This window comes from Tauraco erythrolophus, chromosome 3 (assembly GCF_009769465.1).
Source record: "Tauraco erythrolophus isolate bTauEry1 chromosome 3, bTauEry1.pri, whole genome shotgun sequence".
NCBI lineage: Eukaryota > Metazoa > Chordata > Aves > Musophagiformes > Musophagidae > Tauraco > Tauraco erythrolophus.
In genome coordinates this window covers 46,102,285-46,119,578 of record NC_141467.1, presented here as the reverse complement: position 1 = coordinate 46,119,578, position 17,294 = coordinate 46,102,285, and the positions used below count along the sequence as shown (strand labels likewise).

The 17,294-nt window shown below is 43.4% G+C and overlaps 1 protein-coding gene across 1 annotated transcript; it reads left to right on the top strand.

Moving 5' to 3' along the window:
* The first annotated feature begins 6,557 nt into the window (after positions 1 to 6,557).
* CIDEA (cell death inducing DFFA like effector a) lies at positions 6,558 to 15,929 on the top strand. The gene is made up of 5 exons (XM_086609193.1): positions 6,558 to 6,595; positions 9,607 to 9,763; positions 9,952 to 10,098; positions 12,330 to 12,511; positions 15,748 to 15,929. The coding sequence occupies exons 1-5, from the start codon at positions 6,558 to 6,560 to the stop codon at positions 15,881 to 15,883; spliced, it is 660 nt and encodes a 219-aa protein (XP_086465319.1). The 3' UTR covers positions 15,884 to 15,929.
* The last annotated feature ends 1,365 nt before the right edge of the window (positions 15,930 to 17,294 follow it).

The window sequence follows — 17,294 nt, the reverse complement described above, 5'->3', positions numbered from 1 at the left end:
AGTCACTACAGGAAGAGAGTCATTCTCAGTCGCTCATCAAGGGAACATGGGTGAGTATGATAGCGGATATTGCAGCTTTGGGTGTGTCTAAGAGCACTCTTATCAGGTGGTAGTAATATGCACCTACTGTCTGTCAGAAAGAGAATGGCTCAAGTACGATGGTGAGAGAAGGCTGGCAGTCCCCATCATCCTCAGCATGTTCCACTCCGCTTCAGAAACTAAGCAAGACTGGGCCAGGTGCTGCTTGGATGGAAGACCACCAGGAAAACATGCCCCTTTGGACCAAAGTGATAAACGGCATAATTTCTCAAGAATCATCCAGACTTCTTATCAATGCTTACCTGCTCCAGACTCATCAAAAGTGAGAGGGTATAGTAACTTCATGCTCTGAAGTGTAGTGACCCAGGCATATTACCCAATGGTGAGAGTCAAAACCAGCAAAGCCAAAGCTGAGGGACAGACAGGTCAGGAGACAGCTAGATAGGCTGAGGCCAGTGAGGGAGGTACTAACAGGAATTTGAGGTCACAAGATCGGAGAGGACAAGGACTTTGGAACTGAGGAGACCAGAGGCAGGGAGGTGCAGTTGAGCGGTGGTGAAAAGCAAGGGGTGGATAGTGAGGCTCCATCATTCAGAACTGGGAACTATCAACCTTACAGCATAAACCCATTCTCTTCCTTCAACAGCCTGACCCACCCAAGGGCAGCCCTGAGGGAAACCAGTGGGTGTTGAGGTGCACCACAGACCAACCCAATGACTAACAACTACTCCTGTTCCTAAGGGATTATGAAAGACAGCTACACACATATGAAAATAGTCACAGCGTAAATAAAGACCTGTTGGAGTCTGAAGATTGACTGGATATTTTGCAGGGATGGATACAGAGGCAAGCCAGCTCTGGTCAGAAAGCATTTAGCTCCCACGTCAAGCTTGGACTCTAAACTAGGTCTGACAGTCACTTGACTTTGAGAGCTCCTGCAGCTTACCAAGAGCCTTTTTATCCAGAGAGCGAAAGTACCTAAGCAGAATCTAAAAGCACTAAGTTATAGCAATATTTTTCTCAGCCTGTTTCAGTCTGTGGTCCCCAAAACTTTGTTAGTGGAGCTGCTTTGGAAATTTCATGTGCACATAGATTACTGTGCAGCGCTTACGCATCTGGTTCCTGTTTGTGCATCCCTTAAAAATGACTGCTCAAGCTCAGAGGTCAACACATCACAGGCTGAAACACATTGATTCAAATGCAATGGGACCCTCAGGAAGATGACCCATTAAGCTGTCTAACTATTATTGCCTTAGTGTTTATGTTTTGGACAAAACCAAAATACAATGTTTTTAATTGAACTTTGAAAGCATGTCATATAAGACATAAACTAGAGATACTCTTTGCCCAAGACGATTTCAGAAATTTACTTTTTTAATGAATTAGTGCAGCTACAAAGCATGAGCTTATAGTTCAGTCCGGGGGTCAGTAATTCTAGAGTGTTGCCTGGAGTCTGAAGTTCTTTGAAATCTGCTATAAAAATCATAACATCACTGTGTAGCTATGCGACAATTCCACATTCGATAGCCTCTCATTTTGATGGAGAAAAGCCTTATAAAATAAAATGTCATATTTCTTTCTGAATAATATTCTTTTTCCTCCTGTAAGGAGTATCACTAAATAATAACAAACTGTAGAAAAATTGACAGTGATTTAATTTGGAGTTTATACATTTTTGAAGTTGCAACTTTTGAAATGTAAAATAAAAGATTTCAGATTATCCTTGGCACGATCAGAATAAACAAATATTAATATTCCCATACATTATCTTCAATAATGAATCTCATGGGCAACGTTTCTGCTTTTCATTACTGCTGTCACAATGTAGCTCTCAATAATTCAGCTTTCAGCTAAACGCTGCCCACAAAAAGCTTTAATTCATTCACACTAAAGCAAAGCAAAGGGGGTAAATGAGGGCAAAGCCTGACCTGATTTTAATATCCTGTCTAACTACAGGGTCTAGAGCACAAGTCTTATGAGGAGTGGCTGAGGGAACTGAGGTTGTTTGGTCTGGAGAAAAGGAGGCTGAGGGGAGACCTTATCGCTCTCTACAGCTACATGAAAGGAGGTTGTAGCCAGGTGAGTGTGGGTCTCTTATCCCAAGTAACAAGCAATAGCACCAGAGCAAATGGCCTCAAGTCACGCTAGGGGAGGTTTAGATTGGGTATTAGGAAAAATATCTTCAACAAAAGTGTTGTCAAGCATTGGAACAGGCTGCCCAGGGAAGTACTTGAGCCACCATCCCTGGAGATATTTAAAAGACATGTAGATGTGGTGCTCAGGGACATGGTTTAGTGATGGACTTGGCAGCATTAGGTTAATGGTTGAACCTGGTGATCTTAGAGGTCTCTTCCAATCTAAACAATTCTATGATACTATGTTTGTATAAAACATCTTTATGTAAACTTGTGATTGAAGAATTTCACATCACTGAAAAACTCTTGGCAGGGTATTTTTTCCCATGTATAAAGCGTGTGCCCATCCATCAACACTGTCTTGATGTTATTGTTAAAATCATAGAAAACCAAAAAGAATAAAATAAAACAAAATATCCACCCATGGAATCTCATAATAAAGAACATTTTTCTGGGTCAGATGGTTCACTGCAGCTAAAGGGTTAGTCTTTTGTTCAAACGGGGCTTTCAACATCGGAATCTTTGCCAGCTGCGGAATCATTTCCAGCCAATTACAGAGGATTTTAATTAGCATCAAAAAACGTTCCCAGGTTCTTCTGCATAGCCTTGCAGAGCAACGAGAGCACCTTTAGGAGGAGCCTCATCCTCTCCTGTATAGCTAATAAAAACACTTGGTGGCTCCTGCAAAGCTGTTAGACATTATAAGATACAGTTTCATTAACAAAGATTCTGAAAAAGATGGAAAACAATGAAAAGCGACCTTATGAGATCTTTTACTCCACAATCTTATCTCAAAATAATCAGCTGTGTCTAAGCCTTCTGTGACGGATGCTTGTCTAATTTGCTCTTAAAAATTCTCAGTGACAGTGCGGTAGTGGTTAACACAAATATTAAGAACGAACAACTGAATCTTTAACATGAACAGCCTGACAGAAATAAAGCAGAATTAGAGGCAGTGGAGACAGAAATCTGCTGAATAGTAAAAGCAGTTTAGAAACAAATACAGTTATTTTGAAGACACAGTAAAGAATAGAAAGTTGAGTTTCTGTGGAAGGGGTAAGAAATAATTAAATTTACTTAGGGGTAGTCACAAGAGTGGTTCTAATAGAAAGCACGATCAGGCTTAGTCAAAAACAGGAAAGGGCAGAAAGGCTGAACAGAAGGTTAGTTTTGCAAATCTAAGCCAACCCTTGTGATCTGTTACCTTTGTTGCTAACGCTTCTGTAAGTACGTCCATTTACTTCTTGCACTCTTCTTTTAGGTCAAGGCAGGCAAGCTACAGAAACGCTTCATTTAGCATTAATCTTGCTCATGTAATTTGCCAGAACTTCGAGAAATAGAAAGAATGCCCAAATTGATCCTCAGTGTCTTGATTTGTTCTTTGTGTCGTTTGAACACTGGCCCAAGCAATGTCTGTGTCTTGTTGACTTTACATCTTCAGTACGCAATCGACCCCAGCACCTAACAGTCACCTTAGAGCCGAAACGTTTCTTAACAGACAACTTAATCCTTCTTTCCTACAGGTTAAGCCCCTGTAGGCATAAAGAAAATTTTATTCCATTCCTCTTCACGGAGTTGTCTAAAATCATTGAAGCCCCTGATTCACATCTCCACTCGATCTTCCTACTTCCTGAACTACACAGGCCATACACCATGTTTTCGGGATCTCTGACCATTCCTGCTTTCTTCTGAATTTGTTCCAATTTGTCATCTTTTTTCTTGAAGGGTGGTAAGGAAAACCTAGCCTGATACTGCGCGCTCACCAACATGAGGGTGCAGGCAAAACTACTTCAAGTGCCTTCTCCTCCCTGTTAAACATGCCATGTGCAGGCTTTTTTTTCACAGCAATATGAACCCTCTGAGGTGTGACTTAAGCAAACTTGTTTAACTTGAACTGCAAAGGACAAGTAACATGTACGGAGTCAGCCTCTGCACCCCAGCAAAAGGAGAGTAAGAGTAAGTAATTTAGTAAGAGGGATTAACACAGTTGCTTATTTAACTCCACCTCTAGTGTTCACTCCCTTCAGCATCAGCCACGTACTTTGTCCCCTGTGTGATTAATGTTTTCAGTGATGACTGAAGCACAACGTTGCTAAGTATTCTGGCCTCCTCACCTCAACCTATGATTTGTTATCTTGTCCCACCCATTTTTAATGAGATCTCATTTTTTGCTTTAGTCTGCCAGATTTGGCTCGTGCTAGTGTTCTACACTCCTCTTCAGTAGGTTCTGCACACATCTCATCTGTACGCTGCCTTGCTGGTGTTCAAAAGACCCTTCTTTGCTGAGGTGCCCAGCTCCTAGGTCAGTGATTTGACCTATCTGACGACTTTACTGCTGCTTGCTCAGAAAAAAAAAAAAGGAATATTAGTGCACCTTATGAAACTATAGGTAATACCCTTCTCTCCTCACAGATCAGGATAGACTTCAAAAGGACGTTATTCCTCTTACTTTTAAGTCAACAGCTGCCTTTGACTTGTCATAACTGTATCAGTTACATAACTAACTGTATTAGTTATGACAACCACCATGCAAGTTGAAGCACTAATGCTGCTGGAGGAGCATGTCCTTGCAAAACAAGCTCTCCCTGCCTTAGAGCTGTGGCAGACCTTGCACCAGGTATGTCACCTCAGGGGGCTGCTTGGCAGTGGCTGCACCAGTTGGGTGTCTCTGTGGAGACCTCTGGGAAGAGGCACATGACCAGAGGAAAGCCAGGCTTCTGCAAGACCGAAATTTCCACCTTCTCCAGACATTTGTGCCTCAGCCTGTTTGGAAAAATCCTTAGAGTTACTGCAGTTCCTATGTGGTTTCTAAGGGACACTCTCCCTTCTCCTCCACAAGCAGAGGCAGGAAGAGACAGACCATCTGAAAAAACATCTTCCCCTTCTCCCCTCTTTTGTCCCTCCACAGCAGGAAAAGCTGCAGTATACACACAAGTCTTCTGACAGTAGAGAAACACTCAGTAAGAATTCCTTACTGCCACTTTGTATAAATAACTTCAGCTGTGGAACACAATCAACCGCAAGATACAAATCCAGGGGAAAACAGGCTGTTTGGAGCCCAGTGCTCAGAGAACTATTTACTGTTCCCCATTTCCCGGTCTGCATGACATCTTGTGAGGGACAAATCGCAGAACTGTGACAAAACTAGATGTTGTAGAAATCGGGAAAATACAGGGTTAACATATGAAAAGAGTCCACACACACCTGCAAGCCCAAAGTAGCCTGAGGAGGAACAGTCTGGGCTGTTGCCCCAGTGGGAAATTTGTTGGTCTAAGCTTTGTTCTGAGGAAAGGAGCTACTTACTCTACCAGGCTGGGAAGGAGATGCCGTACAAGAAAACAAATTGCCCTGGACTAAAAGGATGGTTGTCTGTTTCTTAATAGCTGATAAGGGCCCCAAAGGTGATGACTGAAGACAACTAGCAGGTGCCAGCCTACCTGCTAAAGAAGCCTGGAGAGTAAAGAAATACTGTGGGCGGCAATTCCTGCCCTAAACAGGCTGGTGCAGAAAAAAACAATCCAGGTAACCAGCTTTTCCTGACCCTGGGGGTAACTGGAGTGCTGGTGGCAAGGGCCTCTGGGGTCTTTCCCTGCTCAGCAGGGACAGGGTTTCCTGGTGCAGGTGCTGGCCCTAGGTCAGGCTGTTGCCCGAGAGCCAGGTTCTGAGGCTCCTGGCTCTATTTTCCCTGGGTAACAGCAATGGGCAGCTCTGAGAAACAGACCCTGGTTTCAGAGCCAAAAAATACTGTATTTGTGCCCATAGGCACACATGAAAAGGAAAAACTGCCTTTGTACCTGCTCAGTAAAAAGAAGTTGCTGCTCCCCTGCCTGTAGGAATAACACTAAATACCTCCACTGAAGCTACTGCATACATTAATCCAAGCCGTAAGCTTATTCACAGGCTCTAAAATCAGAAGCTGAGACACTTAATCTGTTGATTTGCTCTAATGCTGAGAGGCTGCAAATGAGCTTGGCTTCCACTGTTGCTATATTAGCTGTAACGAGCTCATACGCAGCACGGAACTCAGACACACACTAAACAAAGTCCCTCGCGCTCCTTCCCCAGGTAAACCGTAAAGGCAAAGCGCACCTGAAGGAATATTCCTTCCTAAGCGAGGAGTTTTGCACCTGCTGTTACAACCCCGCCGCTGACGCCGCTTGTGCCGCGGACGAGCTTCAAGCCGCGATGAGGCTCAGCCCCGCCGTGACCGGCTGCTTGGGGCGGGGCGGGCCGGGCCGGGCCACCCCTTCGGCGCAACTCGCCCTTCCCCAGAGCGCCAGCGGCGAACGGCTGCAGCGGGGCGCGGACCGGAGCGGGGAGGAGCCGCCGCCGCCCGCCCCACTTAAGCGTCGCGGCCGGCGCTGCCCCGCGGCCGGATCGGCCATGGAGGCGGCGCGGGGCTGCGCGGGCTCGCTGGTGCGGTGAGTGCGGGGCACCCGCCTGATCGCGGCGGCTGGGAGGTTGGCGGCGGGTCCGGGGGATGCTCGGAAAGAGCCGAGTCTGAATAACTCTGTCCGTCGGCTCCAGCTCTTCGGGAGCAAAGGGCGCTTTCCAGGCGCGGAGTGGGGGCTAGTCGCGGTGGGGTTGGAATTAAATCTGGGAGAAGCAAGCAGGCGTGCTCTCGCAGCATTTCGAGCCTCGGATGGAGTTCTTCCGAGCGAAGTGCGAGCAGGAGCTTTGCGGCGTTAGCGCCTTTCTGCGGCGCGGTGGCCGGGATGCGTCCGCCACCTCCCGGCGGCGGGGGGCTGCCCTCCGCGTGCGCGGGAGGCCTCGGCGCGGTGAGGAGCCGCTTGTGCTGGGTGGCGGCGGCGGGACCGCGGCTCCCGGCCTCTGCTTGCCTTTCAGGTGTGCTAGCCGCATCCGTAAGGGTGTAGTTCCGTACGCCGCTCAAACGCGTCTAGTTCTAGTTGCTCATCTCGCATCTCTACGGTTCATGCTTCAACAGGGAAACCGAGTCTGCGATCTGGTCGAACCCGAAGCCTCCTGACTAATTTCTGACTTTTTTTTTTTTTTTTTGGCTTTGCAGTTACTGCCGTTGTCGTTTGTCTGTGAACTCTAGCCTGAAAGTCAAACTGTGTCATATTCTGAAGCCACTCGTGTTGTGCAATGTTGATTTTTCTGAGCGAGGCTGAAGATCGTTGCACCACATTCTTAGACAAACACATGAGGCTTATTGCGAACAAAGATAAGAGCGAAATATGTGTACAGGGCTCAAGGCAGGCTTTAAATCCCTGGGTGCTCCTCAAAAAAAAAAAAAATAATTAGCCTGTCCCACCAGCCTTGACACCACACTGCATGCTTGAGGCAGTATCTGTGAGTCCCTCTCTAGCAGGTTGTAGTTGTACAAACCAAACTTGACAAGATGGTAGAATTTGGAAGTGTTTGCTCTTTCAATTAGAAATACATTTTGTCCTTTCCACTGACATAGTATCCCTCTCTCCTGTTGGGAAGAGCTAGGACTTGATCCTTTTGATTTTAAAGAATAAAGGTGGTAGATGAGCAGGCTTCATATCTGAGGAAAAGACTTGATTGTTTCAGAATGGGAGCTGCCCACAGAGCAGCAGAGTGATTGGGGGACTGTTAGTTTAGAGAAGAGACTAACAAACACCTCGTGCCCTAGCGTGCTTCCCTTCTGTGGAGCTTCAATGACTTTGTCAGTGCTACTCTGTCACCTTGTCTTCCTCCCTGGTCTCGACCCTTCTCCAGGAGGAAAGTGCTTGTTAGCTCTTTAATTTGAAACAGTGCCTCTCTCTTCAGAACCATAGACTGCTCATCCTTACCACCTTTGTTACAGAAAGGAGAGAAGTTCCTAGTAGTTGTATGTATGCATGCAAATTGTGGAAAGCCAGGGTCTTAGTGTTTAGACAGCACTACCAAGAAGGTATTAGCTTGAGCTAGAATAACACTGTTAAACATCACCCTTCTTTTGCAAAATAAAAGCTCCAGTAATACTGAGGAGTTTTTGAGGAAGAAAAACTTGGGTCTACAGAGAAAAGGCAATAGCCCAAAGCCCTGTAGAAGAGCAGCTCAGAATGAGAGTGAGAAATAAATTAATTGCTGAAACTCTGTCTGGCCGGTCACAAAAATATATTTCCATGCATCCCAAAAATATGCTTAAAGACCAGATAAGAGACTTGGAAAAGATAGTTATTCTTTCTGTCAATGTGAACTTGCACAAAAAGGTGTTACTGACTGGGGCGTTATTAGTTGAGTAACTTTATACTGTTTTTTAATTGTTTTAGGAATTCCTGTATTTGCTCTCTGGCTACAGAAAAAGAAACTGCCAGTTCACCCTCTCCCCCTCTGTGAAAGAGTCTGAGAATAAATTTTCATACATAAAGCTGACCTTTTACACCTGTGTGGGAGAACAAAATAGGGGTACATCCCTTTCCCACCCCTGTGTAATTCAGTATTAAGGAGCAAAAGGTAAACATGGGGTAGAGTTCAGGAATCTGTGATAAAATTGTTTCCCTTTAAAAGACTTGTTAGAGATCAATCCTTTCCAGGTGTCATGCAGAGGGTGTTTTTTGGCAAACTCCCTGGCTATTGAATGTCATTTGACAGCAAAAAGCTGTTGCTAGATGTAGATTGGAGCAGGTCTCTTCCTTGGTGTGGGAGTAAGCAGTTACAAGTTCTATGCACTTGATTTTCCTAAGGAAAACCTAAACAGTCACTGTTAAAACACGTGATTGCCCTTGAAAATCTAAAACCTTCTAAAAGTGTTTGAATTCTTCTAACCTCCCTGGCAGCCTGTTCCAATACTATTCATTTATGTAGTTTGATCTTAACTTTTGTTTCATTTTACTTCTTTTGATACGTTAGGGCACAAACGATGGTGGGTTTTTTTGTCATTTTCAAAACTAGATGAAGTTTTATAGGCTGTAAATATTATTTATAAGATAAATGCCTCGGCAGTTTGGAAGTCAAGCATAACTATATTGAAAAGCTCCACTTGCATTCTGATGCTAGGTGTTTTCAATATGGAAAATATGTTGAGTCTTCATAAAATGAACTCATAGCTAATTAGTTGAAAGTAGTTTTGTGTATCATCTGATTGTTTATCTTGCAGGTAAAAAGAATGATCTGTATGGTTGAATGCCATAAGAGCTGCTGCCTTGCCAAATCAACGTTAAAACCTGTCAGCCTTGCCATAATCATGACCTTGACATCAGTTGAGCTAGAGAAGGCCCACATCTGCTTGAAACGTTTTCATTTTAGAAGTGTTTTCAAATGTCAGTGGCAAGAGAAAGTTCAGAGACAACATGTCTGTAGGGCTGTAGTGTTTAGTTTTGAAAGCAAGCTTCATGAGTTTAACATGACCTGTGAATTACTCACATGATGTGCTATGTCACTGAGCTTAACAGTCCTCCTCCTTCTTACAGTACTTCATGTGACTATTTTTATAACTATGCTGAATTTTTATTTATCTTAGATCTTTGGTATCCATGGGAGCATCTGTGGGAGCAGTAACAAAACAGACCCTGTTCCCTCCTCTCATGCCTGCAGGGAGACCTTTCCGTGTGTCAAATGCCTCCCGAAGCAGCCGGAAAGGAATTGTTGCAAGCAGTCTGCAAGAGCTGATCAGCAAGGTATAGCAAACATTCCCACTCCGGCTGAAACTTACAGTGAAGTGCAGGATCCTGGAAAGGCAACCCACAGACTCTTGTATTTCTAAAAATCATTGCTGGGGAAGTTTGGGACAATATGGCAGATAAGCGAGTCTTAATATGAATATTACTCCCCCTTCCAAATACTAAAATCTACTGTTTTTTTTCAGACTTTAGATGCCTTCCTTATATCTGCTGGAATAGTTACTCTGGTTTTGGAGGAAGATGGCACAGTTGTGGACACAGAAGAGTTCTTCAAGTCCCTGGATGATAATACACACTTCATGGTTCTAGAAAAAGGACAGAAATGGACACAAGTAAGTGTTGACTGCCTCTCTTACTTGAATAGAATGGATGGGAGAATGCCTGTGGCTGCTAAAATTGTTGGAAAGAGGATAGATGAGGAAGAAAACTTACCCTAAAGAAGACAAGGTATCAACTCCTTGTTGAGCCTTCCTGGATGACATATCAAGTTGTGTTTTGGTTTAGTGGGGGTTTTGTGGGTTGTGTTTTTTTGGTTTTGTTGTGGTTTGGTGTGGGTTTTTTTTTGTCCCTTGCTTGGACATAGAACTGTTGGCAAAGATCTGCCAAGAATTAAAATAAAACATTACAACTGAAAAGAATTATAGGGGAAATCCCCCACTTTTGGAGACCCTCAGAAAGAACCTTGTTATTGAGCCTTTTTGAACATAAAGAAAATTAGGACTTTGACTACATGAAATTAAAAATACGATGCCTTTAAAGGTTAGCTTTTAGAGGGAAAAAAATACCTTGTGAATGTAGTAATGGTTTAGTGAAGGATAGAAAAATGCCTGTGTTTAATCTTGCAAACTGCTAAAAGTTGTCGTCAAAACCCAATGTTAGTTTACATGCTTAAAGATATTTTAAGAACTGGTAAGACTGGCTAGCTTTAGAATTCTAATCATATCAACTCAGTGTATGATTTGTGGTTTTGTGTTGGAATAGTCATCTGTATGTTAACAAAATAGTCAAACTCCTAATTGTCTTTCCATGAAATGATTGTTGCTAGAATGCTAGCATCAAAATTTCTTGCACCAGTTGCAGAGCTAGCTGATGAGCTGTAAGCAGGCCTACCATTCTTCTGTTTGTACACAGATGGCTCGATCGTGTGGCCCCGTTTTTTCCATTTTCTAATACAGCGTGGATAGCTTGTATGTTTTTCCCCAAGATACCTCACTGGCTTATCAACCTTCTGCATTTGGGCCATGAGCTCCAAGAGCAGAGAAGTTGCAGCCAGGGTGTGACTCTACCTTGCTTCTTCCCGTTCTGCCCTATGGTCCTGTCTGGCATGGCAGCAGAACAAGTTTGAATGCTGCCAGTCTTCAGCCTGTGCTGAATGGCAGCAGAAAGACTGCCACAGCTTCACAAATCATCTGGAGTGCAGCATGAGCTCTGTCATGCTATATCCAAATATCCTGGGTGCTAATAGGTGATACCCTACCAAGCATACCAACTACTTGCATGTATCCAAAGCTTTTGTCGATAGGGGGCCCTTGCTGCTGAAGCTCGGAGGCTACCAAAGTAAAACAGGCATAAAATTTCTAGCTAATGATATACTACAGTGTTTAACTTGGTCTGACTTACCGTGGTGCTGAGTGCAGGAGTGACAAGTACGAAAAGGCTCAGCCTTACACAACTCTGTTGCTTCATTTAGCACGCAGAAAACAGCTGGGCAGCTGCCAAGTCATTCCTGTTGAGCGGCATGTGCTGAGCAGTGTCCCGCATGTCGCTAGGTGTCCCTGTAAATACGTGTCTTCCTAATATTGTCTTTGTTTTTTTTTCTTGAAGCAAGCGATCCTGACAGCATCACTGTCAGCCCTGAGGCAGACAAGGGCTGCTTTCAATAAAGGAGCTCGATTTAAGGTGGAAGATGACTTTCCACGCTCCTCCTCCTTTGCTTTTTCTCTTAAATACTCAGTATTAAACCTCAGGCCTAATCAGTAGTCGTTCCCTCCCCGTGTTACTTTTTAATAGAAGGAAGAAAGAAAGGGATTATGAGCCAGGACTTGAAATGAAGACCTGACTTTTCACAGATACCATCTTTGCAGCTGTCTCCAAAAAGGCTCATCAGTATAGTGTTCCTTCCTAAATGGAAGGACTTAGTGTCATCCTGGTTATTTGGTGGCCTGTTTCAGTGTGGACTAACTGTGCTGCCTCAGCTAGCAGCTGGAAGGTACCAGGATAATTAAATGGCAGGAACACTATCCAGTGGCATTCCCTGTGGCTTCAGTATACCCTGAAGAAGCTATTTTACAGGAAAGAAATATTTGGGAGGTGCTGCATCATTCTAGAACTTCTGTGTCTGTTTCAAATAGCTTCAGAAGCCTGGTCAGGACTTGAACAAAACTACCTAAGCTACAGTCTTGCTTTTTTCTGTGCTAATGCTTTTAATTCTAGTTTAGAATTGATCGAGAACTAGCCCAAAGACTGGAATAAGCAAGCTGCTTCTAAAAAGCTGCACTGTTAATGATTGTCTTGCTGTACCTTCCTGGCTCACGGTACAAACTCTCTCCCTCTTTTCAATTAGACAAGAAATGGAGTTGCTGCTGTGAGACAAAAGAAGAAAATGGGAGTAGCTAACATCACATTTGATCTGTATAAGCTGAACCCTAAGGATTTTATTGGCTGTTTAAACATCAAGGCGACCTTCTACGAAATCTACTCTGTCTCATATGACATCAAATGTATGGGAGCAAAAAGTGTGTTGCGGTAAGTATATTTCCACTACCGATCAGGCGTATGTGTTAATCTGAAAATCTCTGTTTGCTTATTGGTTCTGTGAAGCAGGTATGTTTATAAACTTAGCATTTTTATTAATTCTTGTATACTTACATACTGGCCAATATGCTGACTCTTCCTTTGTAAAGTGGATAGCTGACTTGTAAAAACTTACTATAGCTTTTTACAGAGAAATCTTAAATTTCCCCTAAGGCAAAATCTTACAGCTTGTATTTACTGCAAGGGTGCAGGTGTACAGTCTCTTTGTTTTCCCTAGAGAATTTCTCCAGATTTCTTTGACTTGTTTAAAGAATGCAGGAGACTGAGGAAGAAGCATCAGATCCTTTGAAGGAGGGAATTCAAGGGGATGAAATGAGAGGAATTTGAGATCTAATGGCAGAGGTCTTACAGCTTGCTCAGACTTTGCAATACTTGGGTGCCAAATTCACCACCTAAGCTACATGGAGGCAAACATAAATGGAAGAGCAATGACACTCTCTACTGTCTTAATGTGAATTTGTCATCTGTAGTAAGACTATGTGATGTCACTGTTTTTGAGCCACCTGGTCTGTAAGCCAACTAATGGAACCTAACAAGGACTGCTGTCTCCTGCAGGACCAATATGCGGTGGGCTGTGAGTTTGGCAGAACTGGCTGTCTTATGCAGGGACGAAATAATACCTGTCCTGTCCACTGCATTCAACAGTGTTGAAAGTCTGTGCCTTCTCAAAACCAGCTGTGTCCTGCCCTGGTTGAAGAAAACTTCCTCTGAGTTCTAACTCCTTCTCAGGGGTGCCATACTTTCACAGCTGTTTAAGATGCAGCCCTGAATTTCTCTACCTGACTTTTCAAATTCTGGTTGAGGCACAATGGTGCAGTGTTGCTGCGTTTTATTACTTGAGGACCAGATCTGCTCCGTACAGAACAGACAGATGTATATGCCTGTGAGGTTTTCTCTTCCCCTGAGCAACATGCAGTCTTTAGTTTGAAGTTTTCAAATAGTCCCTCCTCATGTGAAGCAGGTATGAAGCATTGTAATGCTTATCTTGTTCCCTGTCTTTCTATCAGACTGACCTCTCCCACTCTACTTCGTGGTCCCTTGCTTAACCTTTCAGGCTACAGCTGGTGTGACTGTAGATGAGACTCATCCCTCTGGTCATGCTGCAGTGATTATCCAGCTATATGCCATGCCCACCTGTAGCAGTGGCTTCATTAGGGTTTCTTTAAAGCAAAGGCTTGCCCTTGAACTGATGCCCTCCTCAAGTTCCTGTGTTTGTCAAGTCTCTTGAGCCAGAATAAACTCTGATTTCTCGCTATTGGCTGTAGAGATGAGTATCAGCATTGGAACTTGAACTGTTAAGGAGAATTTGAAGTGACAGTTCTGCCTCCCTGCCAACACAGGGCAGCTGGTGAGAATGAAAAGATGCTGGCAAACAGCTGAAGTAGCTGTGGCATTCTTCTGGAAGCACTGTTATGTTACAGAGTTGAGCTGTAAGGGAAGCACCAGTGTCAGGGTGGGAAAATAGTCTGCTAGCAAAGAGCAAGGGTGACAGAAGAGAGAACCTCGAGTACTCTTGAACACAACAGTGAGATGGCCTGTCTCAACTTGCTATTGAAATTGAAGACAGATGATGTTAAGTTCTTGGTGTAGTCCCTCTGCTAATGAGTTCCAAATTGCTAAATCTGATGTCCCCTCCCTAAGCCCACCTGTGGAGTGTGAAGGGGAAAGACTTTAAAATGCTGCAGTTGTTCATTGGTGGGAGGGGCTCAAAGCCTGCCAGATCTGATTAGTGTGTTTCCCCTAACAGTTTCTCCCAGTAGTGTCCAACTAAAGGATCAAATGTCCAGTTCAACAAATAACTTCCTCCACAGCTTAAGTGACAACTGCTCTCGTGTGCAAGCAACACGCTGCAGCTGCTCAAAAGCTCAGTACCAGCTGCAGCTTTCTCTGCAACTGTAGAGCTCCTTGGCCTCTACTATCTGGTAGAGGGAAGGACATACTGAAATGGCATATGTGTGAGAAGCATGAATAAGGGTACAGTGTTTTTAAAAGACACTTTTGCAGGCTTTAAGTACAGGGTATTCTACTCTTTTGAAGCATTGGATTTTTGACTGCAGATCATCTTTCTTCACTGTGGGGAAAAAATGAATTTGTAGGAAGAAGACTTTGCCTTCTGTGTGAGAGCGCAAAGGAGAAGTGAATAGCAGCAGAGGGCTTACAGTTGCATGTTTTCTCAGATAGGAATTCAGAAAATCTTCCTCCCTTTTTGCAGAAGAGGAAGGCTGGTCTGGTTTCTGCATCTTCAGAAACAGATCCCTTTCCAGTTTTGGAATGGTTCCAGTTCTTGCATTACCACTTCCCCAATGCCTCAGTTTCATCCTTTTGAGAGCCTTAACTTTCAGAGGATGAGGCTTGAATTAGCTATTAGTACTGATTCCCTGTTATTTCTTGGACAATGGAAGGAAGACACAGCTGTAACTAAATAATGAATGGTCTTTTGAATACATGACCATTCAGATAAGATGATCTCTATTCCCCTGTGATGATCCACGGTTTATATTGCAGATCTAATGCTTACGTGATCTTAGTTTATGGATCTATACTGGTTCTCACACACTGTTATGCACTTGAATGCTGATACTTATTAAATCTTTTAACAAATAGAATAGTTGTGAACTGAGAATTCGTAAGGCTTGTGGCCTGGACAGCATTAGTTTGCCTAGCTTCACTTGTTTTGCTGTTGGGCATCCGCTGTAATGGGATTGCTCAGCTTCAGATCTAATCAAGTTTGATCGCTAGCTTGGAGATACATGGAGTGTTGTATTAGTGAATGGCCTCAAGGTGAGACAAGAGGTGGATTAATGCTGCAGGAATGCTGCTGGGCTCCCATGCAAAATTGTCTTCAGTGATGCTCTGGTAGTTTGAGTGGTAGCTTTTCAGAAGGCCTGTAAATGTCTATCAGGATGACAGCCTGCTTTGGTAAACATTTTTTTCTGGTTCTGCCAACATGTCAATAATTTTCTGTTAATCAATTGCCACAGAAGTCTCTTTTCTAAAGAAGGTACAAAAATGACCAGCTTCTCAGAAGTGAGGAGGAATGAGAGAGTTCTTAAATATATCAACCTGACTCATCCTAAAGGTGTTGTGGGTGGGGAGAAAGGGGTAATGTTATCGTGCTGGTGTTTTGTTGTTGTGGGTCTTTTTAAAACAAATTACTTTTCTTCTAGGAAGATACTTCAGCTAATGTCCCATGCAGCACAGATAACCGGCCAGTTTCTTCTCTACACTGGAACATACATGTTGCAGTTGATGGGTGAATATGATGAAGATGGCACGTGCGCAAGATCAAAGCGGGAGCAGTGAGCACAGCTGCACTTCTGATATCGGATCCTTTTGCTTAAAGACATTCTCTTGCTCAGTTTTGATTGTAATGATGTTATAGTAGGGGGATGTCCACTGATGTGAACTAACATTTTTCCCATTTGGGAATGCTTGTAGGCCTTAGTCACAAAATAAGTGTTTGGTGTTCACAGGCTCTTAACTCAGCAAAAGGATGGTGCCTCATGTCTGATAATTCAGCAAAAGGAGAGAGGGCAGGTTTTTACCCCAGTATCTCAAAATGGAAAATAAGTACACTTGGAAACTTGCATGCTTTGTAACCAGTGGAATATTTCTTGCACCAAACAAAATATAGTTTGGTTGGTTTCTTTCATGGATGTCTACTTGCCTTCTGAACAGACCAGGCTGTAAGGTGAGGGGGCTGTGGTTTTTTTGGTTTTAATCTTTAGCAGTGCTGGTATTAGTACCCAACTGGCATTGAGGTACAGAAGGGTGAAGTGTACTTATTTACTCCTGTTAACAATGGAATCACACAATACAACTGAATCCTGGTTCAGTGACTGACTACTCTCATGAAGTCTAATTGGAGAAAGCGCAACCACTAAGCAGAAGCTTAAAATTTAGCCTTGCTTCCCTTAAAACAAGTAAAAACATTTCACTGTAGACCTTTATATTTTTCTTCAAATCTACAGACAGTTCAGGTTAGTATAGCTCATACCAGTTGAAGAATCTGATATATTTCTTTAATGGATTTGCTGTCCAGTTCTGCCTGAAGTATTGAATAATTGGTCATAGTTTCATGAATATGGCTTACAAGCGACCTGATGAAGCTCCCCTCAGGGGCTAAACCATCACTTCTGTAGTTTTTACTGTTCAGTTACAAGGTGACACTACGTCCCAAGTTGTACTTAAGGTACATGTAAGAGATGCTGGATTTTGATGCTCCTGTGTTCAGGGGAGAGCATCAGGACACTCTCTAGTCTTGTGTAAAATACATATGTTCTAAACTGGATATTTGCTGTTTTGTAGTCTCCCAAGGCCAGATGTATTAAAGGGCAAAGTTTTTAATCCTTAGGTAGAATTGTCCATAATGTTTTCTACAGTTTAGTGAACTGTTAGTGTGACCAGCTTCCAGCAAACTTATCCTAAACCATGTAGAAAACTGGAAAATAAGCAGTTTTAGTGTCAAAATACAAACTCCCATTGCTGAAGGGAAAGAGCCCAGCTTTGGTTGTTCATAGGTGTGGCTTTTGACGTTTTCATTTGCTTGCTCATGAAGAATTTTAGTAAGTTGATATATTCTTGCATAAGACTGAAAGCTGTTAAGGAGAGTGCAGATTCAGGTAAATGTGTCTGACCTGATGGCAGGTGCCACTTAGGAAGAGAAGCTCTGATGACAGAGTGAATGAGTGGGGCAGGGGAAGAAAGCAGTGGC